This window comes from Sminthopsis crassicaudata, chromosome X, assembly GCF_048593235.1.
Source record: "Sminthopsis crassicaudata isolate SCR6 chromosome X, ASM4859323v1, whole genome shotgun sequence".
NCBI lineage: Eukaryota > Metazoa > Chordata > Mammalia > Dasyuromorphia > Dasyuridae > Sminthopsis > Sminthopsis crassicaudata.
In genome coordinates this window covers 20,661,358-20,678,753 of record NC_133623.1, presented here as the reverse complement: position 1 = coordinate 20,678,753, position 17,396 = coordinate 20,661,358, and the positions used below count along the sequence as shown (strand labels likewise).

Sequence of the window (17,396 nt, the reverse complement as noted above, 5' to 3'; positions counted from 1 at the left end):
CTTTTGAAGGGAAGGAAAAAAGATCACTCATGGTGTTCCTACTTGATCTCTTTGTACTAGAATCTTATGACAGTCTCATCTTCCCCCTCCTCTGAATGTCATGTGCCAATTTCTTAAGAAAAAGGTGAAAAAGGTCTTGCTTGTCATCAGTAGCTGGGTGTTTTCTGCCATCCCCCACAAAACTGGTTTCTTTTTTTCATGCTCGATTTGTGCCTTAATTGGCAACCACCCCCATACTGCTTCATCACCTCTAGGCTGACAAATAGCCATTAGAAAAAGGTCATTTTGGTGATTCTGGAGGTGATAGGGGCACATTATGAAGTGAAGAACTGTAATGACTGGAAGACTGCCCCACTAAGGGTGATAGGAGTCTTTCTCTGTGGTTATATCTCACCATTTTAGTCTTTGCAACTTGCCAGTCTAGGCTGGCACGGATCCATTATTGAACAAGTCTTCTTGATACAGGTTGTTTAATCTGTAGGTAAAACTCCAGATAAATACTTGGGCACCTTAGGTAGTAGATGAAGTGAACATCCAGGGGAGCAGAAAAGATTCAAAAAGAAAGTGCAGCTCAGTGAGGGTGACAGTAACCACACCGATAATCTCTTGGATGCCCAACTCCTGATGTACACATCAGCAGAGGAGAAGCTTTCTTCCAACTAGGTGACAGTGTTGCAGTCCATAAAGAGCTCCGGGTCTATCTACTGTTGGGAAGACCCAAGTTCAAATGTGTCCACTTACTAGCTGTCTGACCCAAACAAGATACTTTACACCTCTATTTGCCTTGTTTCCCTCAACTAGATACTCATTAGAACATGTTTCCTTAGCACAGGGCCTGGTACATAGTAGGTGTTATTTAAATGCTTATTCCTTTCCCCATTTGGAAAATGATTATCATGCTACCGAATTAACAACATGCTCAACACTTGAAAAGGAACATTACTCAGGAGATCCCGAGGCTGTTCCAACAAGGTCTCATAGCCTACGGTGAACCAGCAACAGAAAGCTTCACAAGTACCCTGACCAAATCTGAAAAAATCAGCCAGTATTGCTGTGGAAAAATTAACCTAAAGGTCTCATGTCAAATTAAATCTTCACATCAGCTCAAAGACCTGTCTTGTTGACAAAGAGCATGAGCTAGCTTGCTAACACACCCTGTGCAGGAAGGAAGAGCCATCCTGAAATGGGGAGGAGGGGGGCAGCAATTCACAAAGGACCCAATCCCCCCCAAAATCTCAACCCCTTTCCTCGTACTTTACATCATGGGGGAGAAGCCCTCTTTATGAGCAGCTTGCTTATTAAGCCACTCATGCATTTCGCTGGAGGCTGTAAAGTGGGAGAACATGCACTAGGGGCTCGTAAGCATATTTTAGCATTTGGGAATAATAGCATTTATGCTATTTTTCTCTTGTCAGTATCGCCCCTAGAGATTGGGCTAATGCTTGAAACTACTGTAAATCGACAATTTTGCTCACCTTTGTCTCACTTCTTTTTTAATAGAATGAAATGTACATAAATGAATATCTGATTAAGGAATAACCCTAATAAAAGAATTCATTTGTTATACACAGAGTTATTCAAACACCGAGCATATAATACAGCAAAATGCCTTAAAAATGAGGGCCTGGCTCCTAGCTAACTGCACTGGAGAGATTTTAAGTGGTCTTTTCTGTTCTGTGTAGCTGGAGCCCTGATGCTGAAAGTGTGACTTACTCCTTGGCACGAACAGGATGCCGTAGGAGGGGCCTACCTATTTAACTGCATAATTATTTGGTGCAAAAACAAAGACTTCTCAAAGCGGGCAAGTCCCTTGTTGGGCTCCAGAAGGGAATCTTGCTTGCCCAGATCATAGCAGGTAAAAATGCACCTAGTTGTCATCCTGGCTTGAGACCCTAATTTTCAGGGCTCAGTGGAGAGGAGCTGCATATTGTGGGCGGAGGAATACGGCCTCAACTCGGGACTCCTGATCTTGAAGCCTCTTTTTCATCCTCTAGAAAATAAAGTCGAGCCCAGTGATCTTAAAGGTCCCTGCCGACTGGAAATCCTATCCTCATTCTCTGAGCCTCTATTTTCTCTTCAGCACAATGAGAATGATCCTCTGAACCACGTTCCTCACAGAGGTATGCTAAGCAAAGCACTTTGTAAACACTAACACACCAAAGCCATGAAATACAATTTTTAGCATGCTTGTTATGATTAGGGGTTTCAGCTTCTGGATCGAAACATATTTGGTTCTTTGACCTGTTAGCCCTGAAAGAAATCATGTAATCCATTATGCTAGGACTTCCGAATCCTTAGCGAGAGAGCGATGCCACTGTACAAAGGTGAATACAGTAGCGAAGGCAGGGGTTGGGGACAGATACGGAGGAAAATAGTCAACGTAGGCTTAATTGCCCACTGTCCACTGAGCTGTCCTTCGCCAGACTTAAATCGGTTCAGTGTTGTAAACTGTAAGCTAGGTACTAGGAACAGAAACTAAAGTCGCCATCCTTGAGTTACGGTGAGGAAGGATTTAATACCTACACAGGCAAGGAAAGGCATGTGTTCAAAGTCATTTCAAGAAGGACAAAAGAGGGACAAGGATGTGATTTGTGCAAAGGTCCTGAGATAGGAGATGGGAAGATCATGTGTTATCACAGTTTTCAGGCCAGCTTACCAAAAAGGTCTCCGGGTGACAATGAGAGGCAGTAAAATAATCAGAAGGGTAGCTGGAACATATTACTGGGGAGGGCTTTGGGGCAGAACACAAACTCTTCAGCCTGATATCAAAGAGTGTTGTGGAGCCATTGAAAATTTCTGACTGTGACAGAGGACTAATACGGACAGACCTCTGCTTTTAAGGAATATCAGTTTGGCAGCTCTGGGGAGGGCGGATTGCAGTGAGGAGAGACAAAAGGCTTGAAAGAGGGAGAAAAACGGTGTGAGTGAAGTTAGGCAATGGGTATGTGGTGATGGTGACAATGGATGGCCTAGACTTAATGAAAGTTTGGGGGCAGGGGCAGGGCACAGGAAGGTCAAGGGGGAGAAGACAGACTAGACCAAATCACTTCCTGGCTTGGAGCTGCCTTTCATTTTCCACTTTGTGCTGGCCATGGGCTGAGGTCAAATAGTCCTGTACCATTACAGTACTGCATTTTAAACCAAAAGGCCTTTCTCCCTCTCACTGATAGTCAGTCCATCGTGCCATTTTCAGGTGGGCTCTAGAAATTGGTTTCCAGTGTGTGAGAAAAGTCCAGGAAGGACAAGGTCAGGCTGTGGTAGCCCACACACACTCTCTCTCTCTCTCCAAGTGAACATCTCTCTTTTAAAGCTCTTACAGACATTACTGGGAAAATGATACCCTGGCCTTTCCACCATTGGATTGAATTTCTGATCTCATGGAGGCATAAGGACTTTCTGAAGTTTACCGAAAGTAGAAAGAGGTCAGATTACAAAGAGTTGGTGAACTAGAAGCAATTAAGGAAGTATGGGGTTTTGTTGCTGAACTCAAGCGAGTTTAGAGAGATGACATGACAGAGAAGGGCAGGAAAATAGAAAGAATAAGGTCTGACTTGGGAAGTGAATAAAAACATGAGACAATAACTGGTGTCCCACAAAAAATTACCTTCTTGGATTATAAAGGAAGGAAATATCACACAAATATATATTATATATGCATTTTATATTTATATGTATATATATTTATGTATATGTCTCTCTATAATATTACATATTGAAAATAATGAGGAGGAGAATAGTAGCTCACAATTAAATGGTATGGTATGGTTAGCAAAGCCCTTTCATCCTCAAAAACATTAAGAAGTAAAGTGCTATGATTGTCCCTATTTTATCGATGGGGAAATGGAGGCCCAGAGAGATTTAGTGACAGAGATGCAGGGTTGAAAGTCAGGTTTCCAATTCTGAGTGCCAGCCTGGTGGCCTGCTGCTATTTTTCTGTAGAACTTAAAAATCTCAACTACTCCCTACAATAGAAAACATGTCGGGTTTTTGAAGATGAAATTCGCCAGAGTTTGGAGCCAGGGCTTTGCTACGAGGTGGGTCTACAGCTCAGGGAGGTCTCTTAAATGCTTCTGTCCTAGGCACTAACTTGGTATGAATTCTTGCCTCCTTAACACATGCATTGATTTCCACATCCCATTTTGAGGTACCTTTGGACAGACCTGCTTAATTAACACATTGATTTGCAGAGGTGACATTTGTACAGCAGGCTCCATCCAAAGGTGCTGAGTCTGGAGGGTGTGCAGTTAAAAGCACCTGGGCCCAGAGCTCTGCCACTTTCTGTCTGGGTGACCTGAACTCTGCCCTGTCTGGCCTTGATTGCTACATCTCAAATGATCCTCTTGGACCAGATGGCTCTTTAAATCCCTTTCAGCTCTGAATCTATGACCCTGTAGTTTAGAAGAATGCCTATCCCAGGATTCATGTGTTTTTTGGGCCCCTTCTCTTGCCCTTGCTTCCTCCCCACTGTATGTTGGCCCGCTTCTCCCCCTGACCTTTTCGGGGTTCTTGGGCTTATTTGCCTAGCACTGGCATGCTACTGAAGGCAAGTCTTATGTTCCTATCAATTGGGGCTACTTCATAGGGATCCTCAAAAGAGGATATGGAAGGGACACACTGACTGCCTCCCCATAAGAAAAGCACTGGGGCCAAGTTGGTACCATGCTAAGGAAAGAACACCTGTTCTTTCTCTCTCTTTTTTTTAAAAAACAAACATAACCAACTTTTTTCAAATAAAACCTCCCATTTGCCATCAGAAAGGCTGGGCTTCCAAATCATCGAGTCATAGAATTGGTCCTTTTAGAGGTTTCCAAGTGGGAATCCTTCCTCCCAGGCTTTCCCTAAGCACATCTCTCAGGAGAGGCCTTATTCTTGGCTCTCCCAGATCTTAAGTCTTGTTTACACCCAGAATGCATATTAGCTCATATCTGTTCAGAGCTCCAGCAGAAAGTCTCAGAAAACCGTGAAGCATTCCTGTACTAATTAGCCATTTCCTCTTCCTAATGAAGAGAGCATGCGGGGTTTGGATTAAAATGCAGCTACTGCTCTCCTCTGTTTATGCTTCCAGATGTTTTTGTTTTATCTAGGAGTTTACTTTGACAGCTACTACTAAATGATAAATCACTCATATTAGAGTGGAGATGCATTTTGAAATTGAAATGTGGCAAACTTGGAGATGGCTCCAAGGAGCAGTGTCAGTCAACGGGTCAATATGGGTTCTGGTCTTCAGAGGAGTCAGTATTGGCATATGTAAAGCAGCAATGGGAGATCTGTCAACACGAGACAGCAGCCTCCACACTCATTACAGCTTGCTACCGTCCTCCAGATTGGGGATAAAAAGCACACAACGTGATGGGTTCTCAATCCATCGTCTCGGCCAAAGAAAGCGGATACACATTTGGACCATCTTCCTCTTTGCCGAACAGTTGTTGTCCTTTGGGTTCACTCCACCACTCATTCCTCAGGCACCCGGGTGCCAGACACCGTGCTGGATACCGGGGATGCCTCAAGAAGCTTGCATTGTTTCTGAGGCTTTTAAGTGGGCACCCTTTAGGACAATCTCAGTTGAATATCCGTCCTTTCAAATAGGAAACGGTAGCATGGGGCGTGTAAAACTGATTTTCCAGTACATGTATTCAAATTTACATTTGTTTATCCTTAACTTCATCTTATAATATTCAGCTCAATGCTCTGGCTAATATAGTTCACTCAGAACACCCTTTTTTCTCTCCTCTTGGTATTGAAGTTTTCATTTGTTTTTGGTGATGGATCATAGGGTATGCAGAATTCCCTGGCTTTTTAGTTCAGATTCCTTGGTGAGTATCCCTGGACTTCATCTTTCCAGCCCAGTTTCACCATATGTGAAGGGGAAGGAGGCTTAAACTAGTTCACCTCCAAAATCTCTTCTCTCTCTAAAGCTGTAATCCTAATAATACCAGTTTTCCTTGTGAAGATACAGAGTCATATTTATAGGATTGTTTACACAAAGGGCAGGGTTTCCTTCCCGTCTTCCCCAAGGTAACCTCTGATCAAAGTAATAACATTGATCAAATTGCCACATCAAGCTTTGACCTGTATTGAACACAATACTGACCCCCATCTGTCACACAGGCCCCTCCCTTTTCCTAAGGGTGATGGTGATTCTAGAGATTTAGCCATATCCAGTCATTTGGCATCCCCTGAAAGAAAGGCCCCGTGGTAGATAACTAGCTAGCACACACACACACACACACACACACACACACACAATGTCCTCTGAACAGAGCAAAACTAGTTGTACTTAGCCCTGTTTAGTAAACATTCTAACAAATTGAAGCACGTGTCTTACCCCCATGTGAAGTCCAAGTACCTGTTATTCAGTATACAAGACAGAAATTGGTTGATGTCAATAGTAGCTTGTGGAGGGCTGTGGGGGGGTCAGGAAGGATCACCACCAATGAGATCTTTTCCCAATAGCCCCACCAATGTAAAAACCTCTTTTTTTGAACCCACGTAACTTCCCTTAGGGATGAGGGCTTAATAAACTAAAATCCTAAGCCAGCAAATGATTTTTGAAGTCTATCCACTATATAAAGGAAGCAATATGAATCACGAGTTCTGCCATCTAGCAAGGGGTCAGGAGTATATACTCGAGAGACCCAAAGCCAGGTTTGAGCCATTGTTTCTGTGCCTAAATATTAAACGATGAGACTCTCTTAATGAAAGAGGAAGAATCTCTCTTTGAAAATAGTGGATGGCAGACAGTATTTGGAAAATATTTGGAAAACTGGCTAACTTGTAACTTTTAGGAGAAGGGCCCATTAATGAGATGACATAACAAATGAGAGAAAATAGGGAAGTTACAAAGATATATCTTTCGTCTCTCTGCTGGGCAGCTTTGCTGCGTGCCTGGCCAATATCAGCTCATTTGATCCTCACACTGACTCTACAAATGAAAAAGTAAAGTGGTGGTCAAGTGACTTGTGTGGGGTCTGGCATCACATAAAGGTCAGAGGTCGGATTTGAATTCAGATCTTTCTGACTCCAAGCTTCGTGGTCTACCCACTGCGTTACCTCGGATGTGCCTCTGTCTAAGTTAACCAATTGGATACCCGATTATTCTTTGAAATGCTTCTTCTTCCATGTATGTTGACCTGGTGTCAGGCTTCACCTTCAGTGAGTTCCAGATTACATAATTGGAAAAAATGGGGGTGAACTCTCACGTAGCATTGTTCCGGAATATTCCTTCCAAACTATGGGACTTTCTTAACTCCTTTCTTTTTTCTATGTTGTTTTTCCCCTTTCAGAGAGCCAGGTGTATATCAAGCCTCCCGTCATGTACTGAAGGAAATTTCTATTAAAAAGAATATATCCATACACATGCCATCCATTATCTGAAGATATCTAGTTCGTTAAGTTGTTACCTTCGATGCCTTCAGTGCTATGTGAAGAACAGAAATTGTAGCATGAAACTTGAAGACGTTGGCTGCATTGAATACTGCAACATCGAAAGCTTTTGTAAGCCGCTCACGCCAAACCAAGCCTGTTGCAATTGATCATTTGTAGACCCCCTCCTCTAGAAGTTTTAGTCTTTTAAGTACATATGAGATTTATTCCTTCAAGAGAACTAACCTTTTATTTGCCCCCCTTAAGGAGGTAGCTATTACTGTCTAGCAGTGGCACAACCCTTATTAATAGGCCCTAATGGTCCCCGCTGGCTTTACCTATGTGCAAATCCTAAGTCCAGTTTAGCGCCAAAACTATTCACCCTTGAGCTGTTTCAATTGTGTTTATAAATTAAGCTTTGTTTACTGAAGCAGATATTCCATATATACTACATTTTGCAGAGAAATATGTGTACGTTTAAAACAAAGGGCACAGAAATGCCCTTTCAATTTGATGAATGATGCGAATACTGTGTGAGCTTAATTAATCTTAACCAGCTGAAGTCCTATGGTTATAATTGATGCTTTATATGCTCAGTTCAGCTTGGCTTTTGGTCTTTTCCAGTGAAAACATGAATATGCAGTAGAGTGTTAGATCCTAGAAACTTTTACGTATGGTTTCTCTGTTGTACCATATTAAGTTAAAGTACCCCTTCTTTGTTAAGATGTTCTCGCTTAAAATGCAGTATTAAAAAAAATCTTTCATTGACTTTGAAATCTGAGCGTCAATTGTTCCATTTGTTCGACACCGGCCTGTGCTATGTTATGGGGGAAGTGTTCCAAAGAAAACATCCTTTGCTTCAGAGGGCTTACATTCTAACATGGGAGATACACGAACACAGATGTACATGTAGGGATATGCTGGAAAACTAAAATAAGACAAATGCACATACAACATACTTTTAAAGTTAAACTATATTATTAAGTTTCTGTTCATCACTTTAAGTCTAGCAATCCACAATAAATCAAATCTTGATCTGTACCCTTTGCCAGTTTCCAAGAAGTAAAGGTTGACAAAGCAAATTTAACAACCTGGCCCTGATATCCCCCTAAATGTGTCTGTGTCAAGGTCCTGTATAGATCACAATCTGCCTTAAACTTAGTAACTGTGTCTTAGAGAGCGGCTAAAGTTGTATTTCCTTAGGCTCACCTGACTGGCAAGTCAGAGAAGAGATTTGAAGGGGGCTTTTCCAACTCTGGTTACTATACCACCCATCCAGATGCCCCACGTTACACCAGCCAGTAGGGTACAAGGAAAACTGAGGAGGGAAAGTGATTCTTAAACTCCTTGTCAGGACTGCAAGCCAACTTGGGTGGGTATTCTTTGGAACAGAATTAGCATTGCAGCATTACTGACTGGTAGTCAGTAATGATTTTCCTCCTACTGGTGATAAAGCGCACTCTTCCAATATGCAACCCACTCCATTTTCATACAACTTAAATGAACAGTCTTCCATACAGACACCCAATATCAAGTGAACCGAGGACCTCCTTTATTAAACCACCTCACTTTCCTTGGAGTGTCAAAGATTAACTCCACTCTGCTTTCTACTAGCTGTGGGGAAAATACTCCAAATGAACACCTCCAGTCCTTTCACAGTTCCCCATCAATCTCCCCTCTAATAACAGGGACATTTAAGAAACTGAAGCATAATAAAGTAGCAGTGTTTGAGAGGCAACAGTTATAGCTGCAAATGCAATTCTCATGGCAAGGCAGAGAAAGAGCTTAATAACAGCTAAAAAGGGAGGTCAAGAAAGTTCCAAAGAAAATGGATTTTTGTTTATTTTCGGAGAAAATATCTAATTGAAGAAAAGAGCACAGAAGGAATGGAAAAACATCTCAGGCAATATAAATAACACGAGAAAAGACCCAGATAAAAATAAAACACAGTGCATGCTAAAAGTGAGGAAGTCATTCCCAAGGATGCATTGCTCTGCACTGGGGGTGGTATGGGAAATATACGCTTTGAGCCACGTCGCTCCCATGATCACTTGGAATGGAGAGCACCTTCACCAATGATTTTAGAAATCAATAAGCATTTGATAAATGCCTATGCCAGGCACAGTACACTGAGATTATAAAGGCAAAAAGAGCCCCTGTCCTCAAGGAACAGTCTATTGAAAGACAAAACATGGTGACAATTATCTGCAAATAAGATTTGTGCAAGGTAATTTGGAGGTAGTCTCAGAAGGAAGGCATGGAAGACAAAGTGCCTGGAATCTGAAGGTATTGCAAAGCTATATATCTATATCTATATCTATCTATCTATCTATCTATCTATCTATCTATCTATCTATATCTATATCTATATCTATATCTATATCTATATCTATCTATCTATATATATATATATATATATATATATATATATATATATATTTCTATGGATGCCATTGATAGGTGAGTGTCTTAGAGTGGGGAGAGACTTCAGGATGACAGACCAGTCAGAAGGCTTATCCAAATACAAGGTAATCAAGAACCTGCGCCATGGCAGTCATGGTGTCAGAAGAGAGAAAGAAGTGTACATAAGAGATATTGCAAAGGTAGCATAGATAGGACCTAAAAGCAGATTGTTCTTGGGAGTAGGGAGACATTGGTGATGAGAAGGTTAGTTATTCCACTGACAGGAAGAGGGAGGGTTTGGGGAGGAAAGAGAGTTTACTTTTACTTGAGTTTGAGATTCCCTAAGGGACATTTGGAGACCTAAGAGCAGAAATTAGGAAATTACTAAGGGCTGGATAAATAGAAATAAGAATAATCTGCTGAGAGCTGATCATTTGAATCCATGGGAACTGATGAGATCACCAAGTGAAACAGTCTAGAAGGAGAAATGAAGAAGGTCCAAGAAAGAGCCTTGAGAGACAACACAGGTTAGCAGACACCACCTAAAGAGACAAGAAAGGAAAATTAGTATTCAAAATATGTATGAAGAGAACAAAGAAAGTTTCCAGGGGAAGTATTCAGGATTGTTAACAGCATCAGAGGATGGAGAGAGGTCAAGGCTAGTTGAATTCATATTCATAAACCATTAATATTTTTGTCCATTTAATACGAAAACCCAACAAAAATTTGATAATATCACTAGCTGTAGAAAAAGCTTCTGACAAGATACAACGCTCATTCCCGTTAGAAACCTTAGGAGCACTAGAATAAATGAACTTTCTCTAAAATGATGAGTATCCCTAAAACAAGTTAGAATTTTTGTAATGAATATAAGGCCAGGCCCCACTAAAGAGGTCAGGGGTAAGCAAGGATGTCCACCATTACTATTCAGTATATGGCTAGAGATGCTAGCTATAGCAGCAAGGCAAGAGAAAGATATTGACAGAATAAGCATATAGAATGAGGAAACAAAAGTAACGTTCTTTGTGGATATAAAATATAAGGAACCCTTCCATTTCAAGAAAAATTCTAAAACAATTAACTTCAGCAGAGTTGTAAGATATAAAATAAACCCACACAAATCATCTTTAATTTTGTATATCATCCAAAAAATCCAGCAAGAAGAGAGAGAAGAAGAAACTGCAAAACTGCTGCAGATAATATGAAATACTTGGTGATCTGTGCCAAGACATACAGGAATAATGTGAACAAAAGCACAAAACACTCTACACTAATATAGATTTTTATATTTGGAGAAATGGTCGTTTTTGCCAATGTAATAAAAATGGCAATATTATTGCAATTAATTTACTTATTCAGTGCCATAACAATCAAATTACCAAAAGATTACTTTAAATTTATCTGCAGGAACAAAGGACCAAGAATATCAAAGGAATTAATGGGGACTGGGAGGGAGGGGGAGAGGAGTGAGAAGGAAAGGGACCTGGCACTCCTGATCTCAAACTACATCATAAAGCTATAGTCAATAAAAGAGTTTAGTACTGGGTAAGAGAAAAAAAAAAAAAAAAGGAAGGGACATCTAAGTTGTACAGAGGATAGAGCATTGCACTTGGAATCTAGAAGACTTTTCTTTCATGAATTCAAATCTCACCACAGACACTTACTAGCAGTATGATCCTGGACAAGTCACTTAACTCTGACTCAGTTCCTTCCTCATCTGTGAAAATAACTTGAAGAAGGAAATGGCAAACCACTTCCTATCTTTGACAAGAAACTTTTCCCACCCCCCAAAAAAGGCCACAAAGATTCAGACATACCTAAAATGACAACAGTAACAACACAAAAAGAAAAAAGTGGTTGATCCATGGTACACAATTAGGTAACAATAGAGTGAAGCAAACAAGCATAGTAAATTAGTGTTAATTGAAAGATCCAAGCTAGCGGGACAACTTTCTATCTGACAAAAAACCGTTGGGAAAACTGCAAAGCAATCTGGCAGAAACTACATTTAGATCAATATTTCACATCATACATCATGGCAAGGTCCAAATAGGTATGTGATTTAAACCTAAAAGATGGCATCCTACACAAATTAAAGATGATGGAAGAATCTACCTGCTGGTTCTATGGATAGGAGACGAGTTCCTGGATAAACAAGACATAATGAGGCTCACAATAGAAAATGCACAATTTCAATTAAAGTTAAAAAGGTTTTGCACAAAAACCAGATGCAAGCTAATATTAGAAGAGAAGCAGAAAATTGTGGGGGAATGTTTTTATTGAATATTTCTCTGCTAAAGGTCTCATTTCTGAGCTATATGGGAAACCAAGTCAAATTGATTAGATCCCCACTTAATGGGGATATGAAGAAGCAGTTTCAAAGGAAATGCAAGCTAACAGTAGCCATATGCAAAAATGTTTTAAATTACTAATAGAGAAATGCAAATTAAAATAGCTTTGAGGTTCTCCCTCATACCCATCAGACTGATGAAGATAAGAAAGGGAAAAGGGCATATGCCAGAGGAGCTGTGGGAAAACAGTTACATTAATACACTGTTGGTGGACCCATAGATTGGCTCAACCATTCTTGAAAGCAATTTTCAATTATGCCTATGAAAATATTAAACTGTGCATATCCTTTGATCCAACTATGTTTTCACATAAAAGAAAACAAAGAAGAAAAAAAATATATATATAGTGGCTCTTTTTGTGGTAGCAAAGAATTGGAAACTGAGGGGTACCGATTAGGCAACCAGATGAAACAATGGGTAGAGTGCCTTGGAGTCAGGAAAACCTGAGTTCAAAATTGATCTCAGATATTTACTACTTACATGACTATTTCAATTTCCTTATCTGTAAAAATGAGTAGGAGAAAGAAAAGGCAAGCTACTCCAGTAACTTTACCATAAAAATCCCAAATGAGGTGATGAAGAGTTGGACACAAATGAAACAACTGAACAGCATCGCCACCCGTCAATAAGGGAATGGATAAATGGATAAACAAGTTATGTAAGGTAATACTAAGAAATGTATAAGATATTACAAAGGGGAGTGTTTTAGAAAAAACAAAACCAAAACTTGGTAAGACTTTTATAACTAAAGGGAAGTGAGCAGATTCAGGGAACAATGTGTATATATAACAACCACAATGGCAAGCTAATAAGAATACAGAAGGTAAAATATTAAATGTTAATTCTCAAAAAATTTTTTGAAAAGCTTCTGCATAAATAAAACCACTCAGTTAAAATGGGAAAAATCATTGCAACAAACTACCTTGATAAAGATCTCATTACCAAGATAGATAAGAAACTGACTCAAGAAAAAGAGCCATTCCCCAGTTGAAACATTGCTAAATTTTATGCATGAATTTTCAAAGGAAAGAATCCAAACTATCATCAGAGATAAAAACACATTCCAAATCACTAGTAATTAGGAAAATGCAAATTAAAATGGCAAATCTTAAAAATGCAAATTAAAATCATCACCTTAGTCAATCTAAGTGGCAATAAAAGAAAAAGATAAATACTTCATGAAATACAGAAAAACAGACCAACTAATTCAGTGTTGGTAGAGCCCTCAAGTATTGTAGTCATTCTGGAAAACAGTTTGAAATTATGCCTGCAAGATTACTAGAATATGCATACTCGATGACCCAGCAATACCACTATGAAGACTAAACCCCAAAGAGGTCAAAGAAAGAAAAAGGACCCATATGTGCAGAGTATTTATGACAGCTCTTTTTTTTGTTGTGGCAAAGCAGTCAAAATTAAAGGTAGGCCTATTAGTAGAGAAACGACTTTAAAGGTTGTATAGGAATATAATGTATATTCATATATATTCATAGTATATTCCATATATATGCATAGTATAATGTAAAAGGTAGTAGATGAATGCAATAGAATATTCTTACACCATAAGAAATGTCGAAATGGGTGACTACAGAGAAAATTGGGAAGTCTCACTGATGCGGAGCAGAGTGAGTAGAACCAGATAAAATCAAGTCCTATTTTATAAAATGCACCTAGTTTCCCATTTTTTGGACAAAAAGAAAAGTTTCTACTACGTCATCAGCTTAAAGGACATTTCTGTTTTGGAGTCCTGAACCATGAATGGAACATTTTCTGTCATGTTGCAATAAAGATTGCAATCTTGGAATAACCTTTCCTGGATATTGATGTGGTCCATAAACATTAATGCTCCTTGCGCTAACAAGTAGAAACTTAGACCGTTCCCAGGAAGACTATAGAAAACCTTCTAGAGCTGCTTCAGATGAGGCACAGGGGTTTGGTGAAGGCTCAGCTCAGCAAATTCCTCATCAAGGCTACCTCCACATATTTCATCAGTGCTCATATAAATGAATTTCTTTACTCTGGCTTCATAAGCAACACTCACCAAAATATAGGTACCATAAATGTTGACATAGGTAAATGTCAGGGCATGACCAAGATATGCTTGAGTTGCAAAATATAGCACTATATCTTCTGAGTTACAAAGCATAGTTGTATGAAGTAAGATTCATAGCTATCATCCTGCATAAACTTGTAATTTTATTTGTTAGTAAAACCTTTTATTTCAAGGTTTTTCAGGCTTGTATAGAAGTCCATCTTGTCAGAATTTACCATCATACAGTCTGGATAATCTACTAGAGAGACTATCACATGTGATGCAATGAAGTTGGTAGCGCCTGCCACCAGGGGTAATTTGGTGAAGCTGCTCAAGGAACCAGGAGCCTTCCTGCAAGTGGCAGCCAACAGCTCTCATGCCTATTCTTTAAATGTTTCACTGATGCCTTTTCTTTTCTTTCCTTTCCTTTCCTTTTCTTTTCTTTTCTTTTCTTTTCTTTTCTTTTCTCTTCTTTTCTTTTCTGCCACAGCTATCACTAGCACTTGAGTTTTGACTGGAACTGGAATGTTGTGTGTGCAGTTCTAGGTGCTACATTTTAGTAAGAATAAGCATCTGGGTACATCTGAGATAGAAGGGACTGGAAATTATGCCATCTGAGAAATAGCAGAATTAATTGATGATGTCTGGCCTAGGGAAGAGAAGACTCAGATAGTGGGATGGTACCTCCCATTTGGAAAAAATAGTCAACAGATAAAATTATAACCAAAAACAGACTCTGACCATAAAACTGAACCAACTTAATGAAAGGGGGCCTGAACATTTCAAAGTGACTGAAAAAGGTTTACATAAAACCAAAAACAACTCTAACAACAACAAAAAAACAAAGGTTCAGACAAATTTAAATGCAGTTCTATAAAGTATTTAAAGAGCAATGAATACCTATGTTCCAAAAATTATTCTTAACAATTAAAAAATAATAAATTGCTACTTCTTTTATTAAAATTTTACAAATAAAATTGTGACACTTATTAATTAATTGATTGTAACACTTGGCTTACAACACAGCCAAAAATTATGCACTGTGATGGACTCAAGCCAACAGTAGGCAATTTAACATGTGACAGAAATCATTTTCAAATCCACATGGTTTAACCACTAAATGGAATCAAACCTTTGATAGAATCTCAGACAGGATCATATATGTTAGAGTCATTAAAAACACTGACAGGGAAAGTCCCTCCTTTTATGTAATTAGAGGTAATATCCATATCTAAGATTGAGGATTATTTATAATAGAAACTTTCCCAATGAGTAAAGGAATAAAGGGAGGATGCCTCCTCCAACCCAAAGCTTCTAGGCTTAGTTCCAGAAATGCTGGCTGTAGTAATAAGACAAAGAGAAAGAAATTAAAGGTGTAAACGCTGGCCAATAAGAGACAAACTTATCCCAGAATTTACTTAGACAATGCCAAAAAAATCTGTAAAATATGACCAGTAAAAAAGCTGGATTCAAAACAAATATTCAGCATTTCTATAGGGATAGGGAATAGATCTGTGATTTTACGGTTGGCCAGAACTTCCAGGTGAGTAAACACCATCGACTGATGCAGGTCAGGAACTTCTCTCTACAACTTATATTCTTAAAAAGTTTTCCCCGGGCATCAAGAGGTTCAATGGCTTGCTTAGGTTCACAGAGTCAGTTCAGTTCGGAGGTTACGTCTGAACTTCCAATCTGATATTATAAAATTCCATTTAAAATAAACACAAAAATGTAAAACATGTGACTGTCATTCTATCAAAATATACTCAGGACTTATTTAAATGCTAATAGGAAACACTCATAACCAACATCCCCTCCAAGACTACTCTCAGTTTCCACTAGTACTAGTAGACTGGGTCCCCAGAGAGTGCCTGACTACTCCTCTTAGGATTCTAAGGGTGACTCTAAGGGCTTGGGCTTCTCTAGTACTACTGTTTACAAGCTCCGATCCTATGTACTAGCTATTGATGATCAATTCTCCCATTAGAGTTAATTAGCTTTAGTGGGGGTATTTACTAAGCAGGTGCAGTAAGAACACTTGATACATCAGAGCTCTCAACGTGATTAAGAACTTATTCAAAACTAGTTTATTCCTTTCATTGGTTGATTGATAGAAGTGTATAGACCTTGTTCATGCTTAGTTTAAACATTTTATTGATTGACTGATTTTGTAACCCAAAGAGATGTTCTCATCTGATGAAGGTATCAAGGCACAGAGCTTATGTTAATTGGGGTTGAGTAGTCTTGGACACCCTTCTTACATATGCTTTACAGAGGCTCAAATAATGGGAGAATCATTCATCATTAGTGGTTGAGTCATGTCAATATTAAGAATATCATGGTATTAACTAAATTAATTATATACTTAGACTAAATTTTCAAGAGGATAATCAATAGAATCAGAAAAGTAAAATTCATGTGAAAGAACAAAAGGACTAGGATCACAAAGGAAATTATTTTTAAAGAATAGGAAATGCAGGAGCATAGCATCATCAGACCTTGAGCTATATTAAAAATTAGCAATCATCAAAAGTATGATTTAAAAACTAGAAAAGGAGCTCAGATAGAAAGAGGATGCATAAGCAAGACCCCAAATTAATCCAGCACAGTAGCCCAGAGTTTGATAAATCCCAAAAGACAAGCTTCTAGTAGAAGGATTCCCTTATTCAATACATACTGCTGAAAAAAAAACTAGAAATACTGTTGGTAGAAAAATAGGTTGTGATCACCAATTCGCACCATATATCACAATTAGCTCTGAATAAATAGAAATTTAAAAATAAATTCTAACACAAAAATGCAAGGAGAAAGGAGGAAGGTATGTTTTCTATCTGTGATCGGGAGAGCCTGGATAAAAATGAAGAAAAGGAGACTGAGAAGGAATGATCAGGAGGAGAAATAAGAGAGGACTATCATGACAGTATCCAGAACATGATCCTCAAAAGATGCAGAAAGGTTAAGAAGCATGAGAAGTGAGAAGCCAGTAGATCTGGTAATTGCAAGATCAAAGGTAACCTTGGAGAAAACAGTTTCAATCTGAGGCTAAGGTCAGAATCCATATTGAGGAGAGCCAAGAAAGAGGAGAGTGAGAAGAGAGGAAGTGAAAGGATCTATTTTAGATGCTTTTCTGAAGTTTTGCTAAGGAGAGGAGAAAAGATGGTGGAGAATAGGAGTAATTAGATCTTGTGAGGCTTTTTTAAGGATGTTAGAGACATGGACATGTTTATAGGCAAGAAGGAAGCAACTAG

At 39.1% G+C, this 17,396-nt stretch overlaps 1 protein-coding gene and 1 pseudogene across 1 annotated transcript in view; one reads left to right on the top strand and one right to left on the bottom strand.

Moving 5' to 3' along the window:
• The window catches only part of DACH2 (dachshund family transcription factor 2), a 433,454-nt gene extending 425,316 nt beyond the window's left edge, over window positions 1-8,138 (top strand). Inside the window, 1 exon segment of the mRNA XM_074278216.1 lies at window positions 7,284-8,138. Coding sequence (XP_074134317.1) covers window positions 7,284-7,321 — 38 coding nt within the window. The 3' untranslated portion in view covers window positions 7,322-8,138.
• A 5,648-nt stretch (window positions 8,139-13,786) lies between these two features.
• Window positions 13,787-15,706, bottom strand: LOC141549000 (dTDP-D-glucose 4,6-dehydratase pseudogene; annotated as a pseudogene).
• Window positions 15,707-17,396: the final 1,690 nt, after the last annotated feature.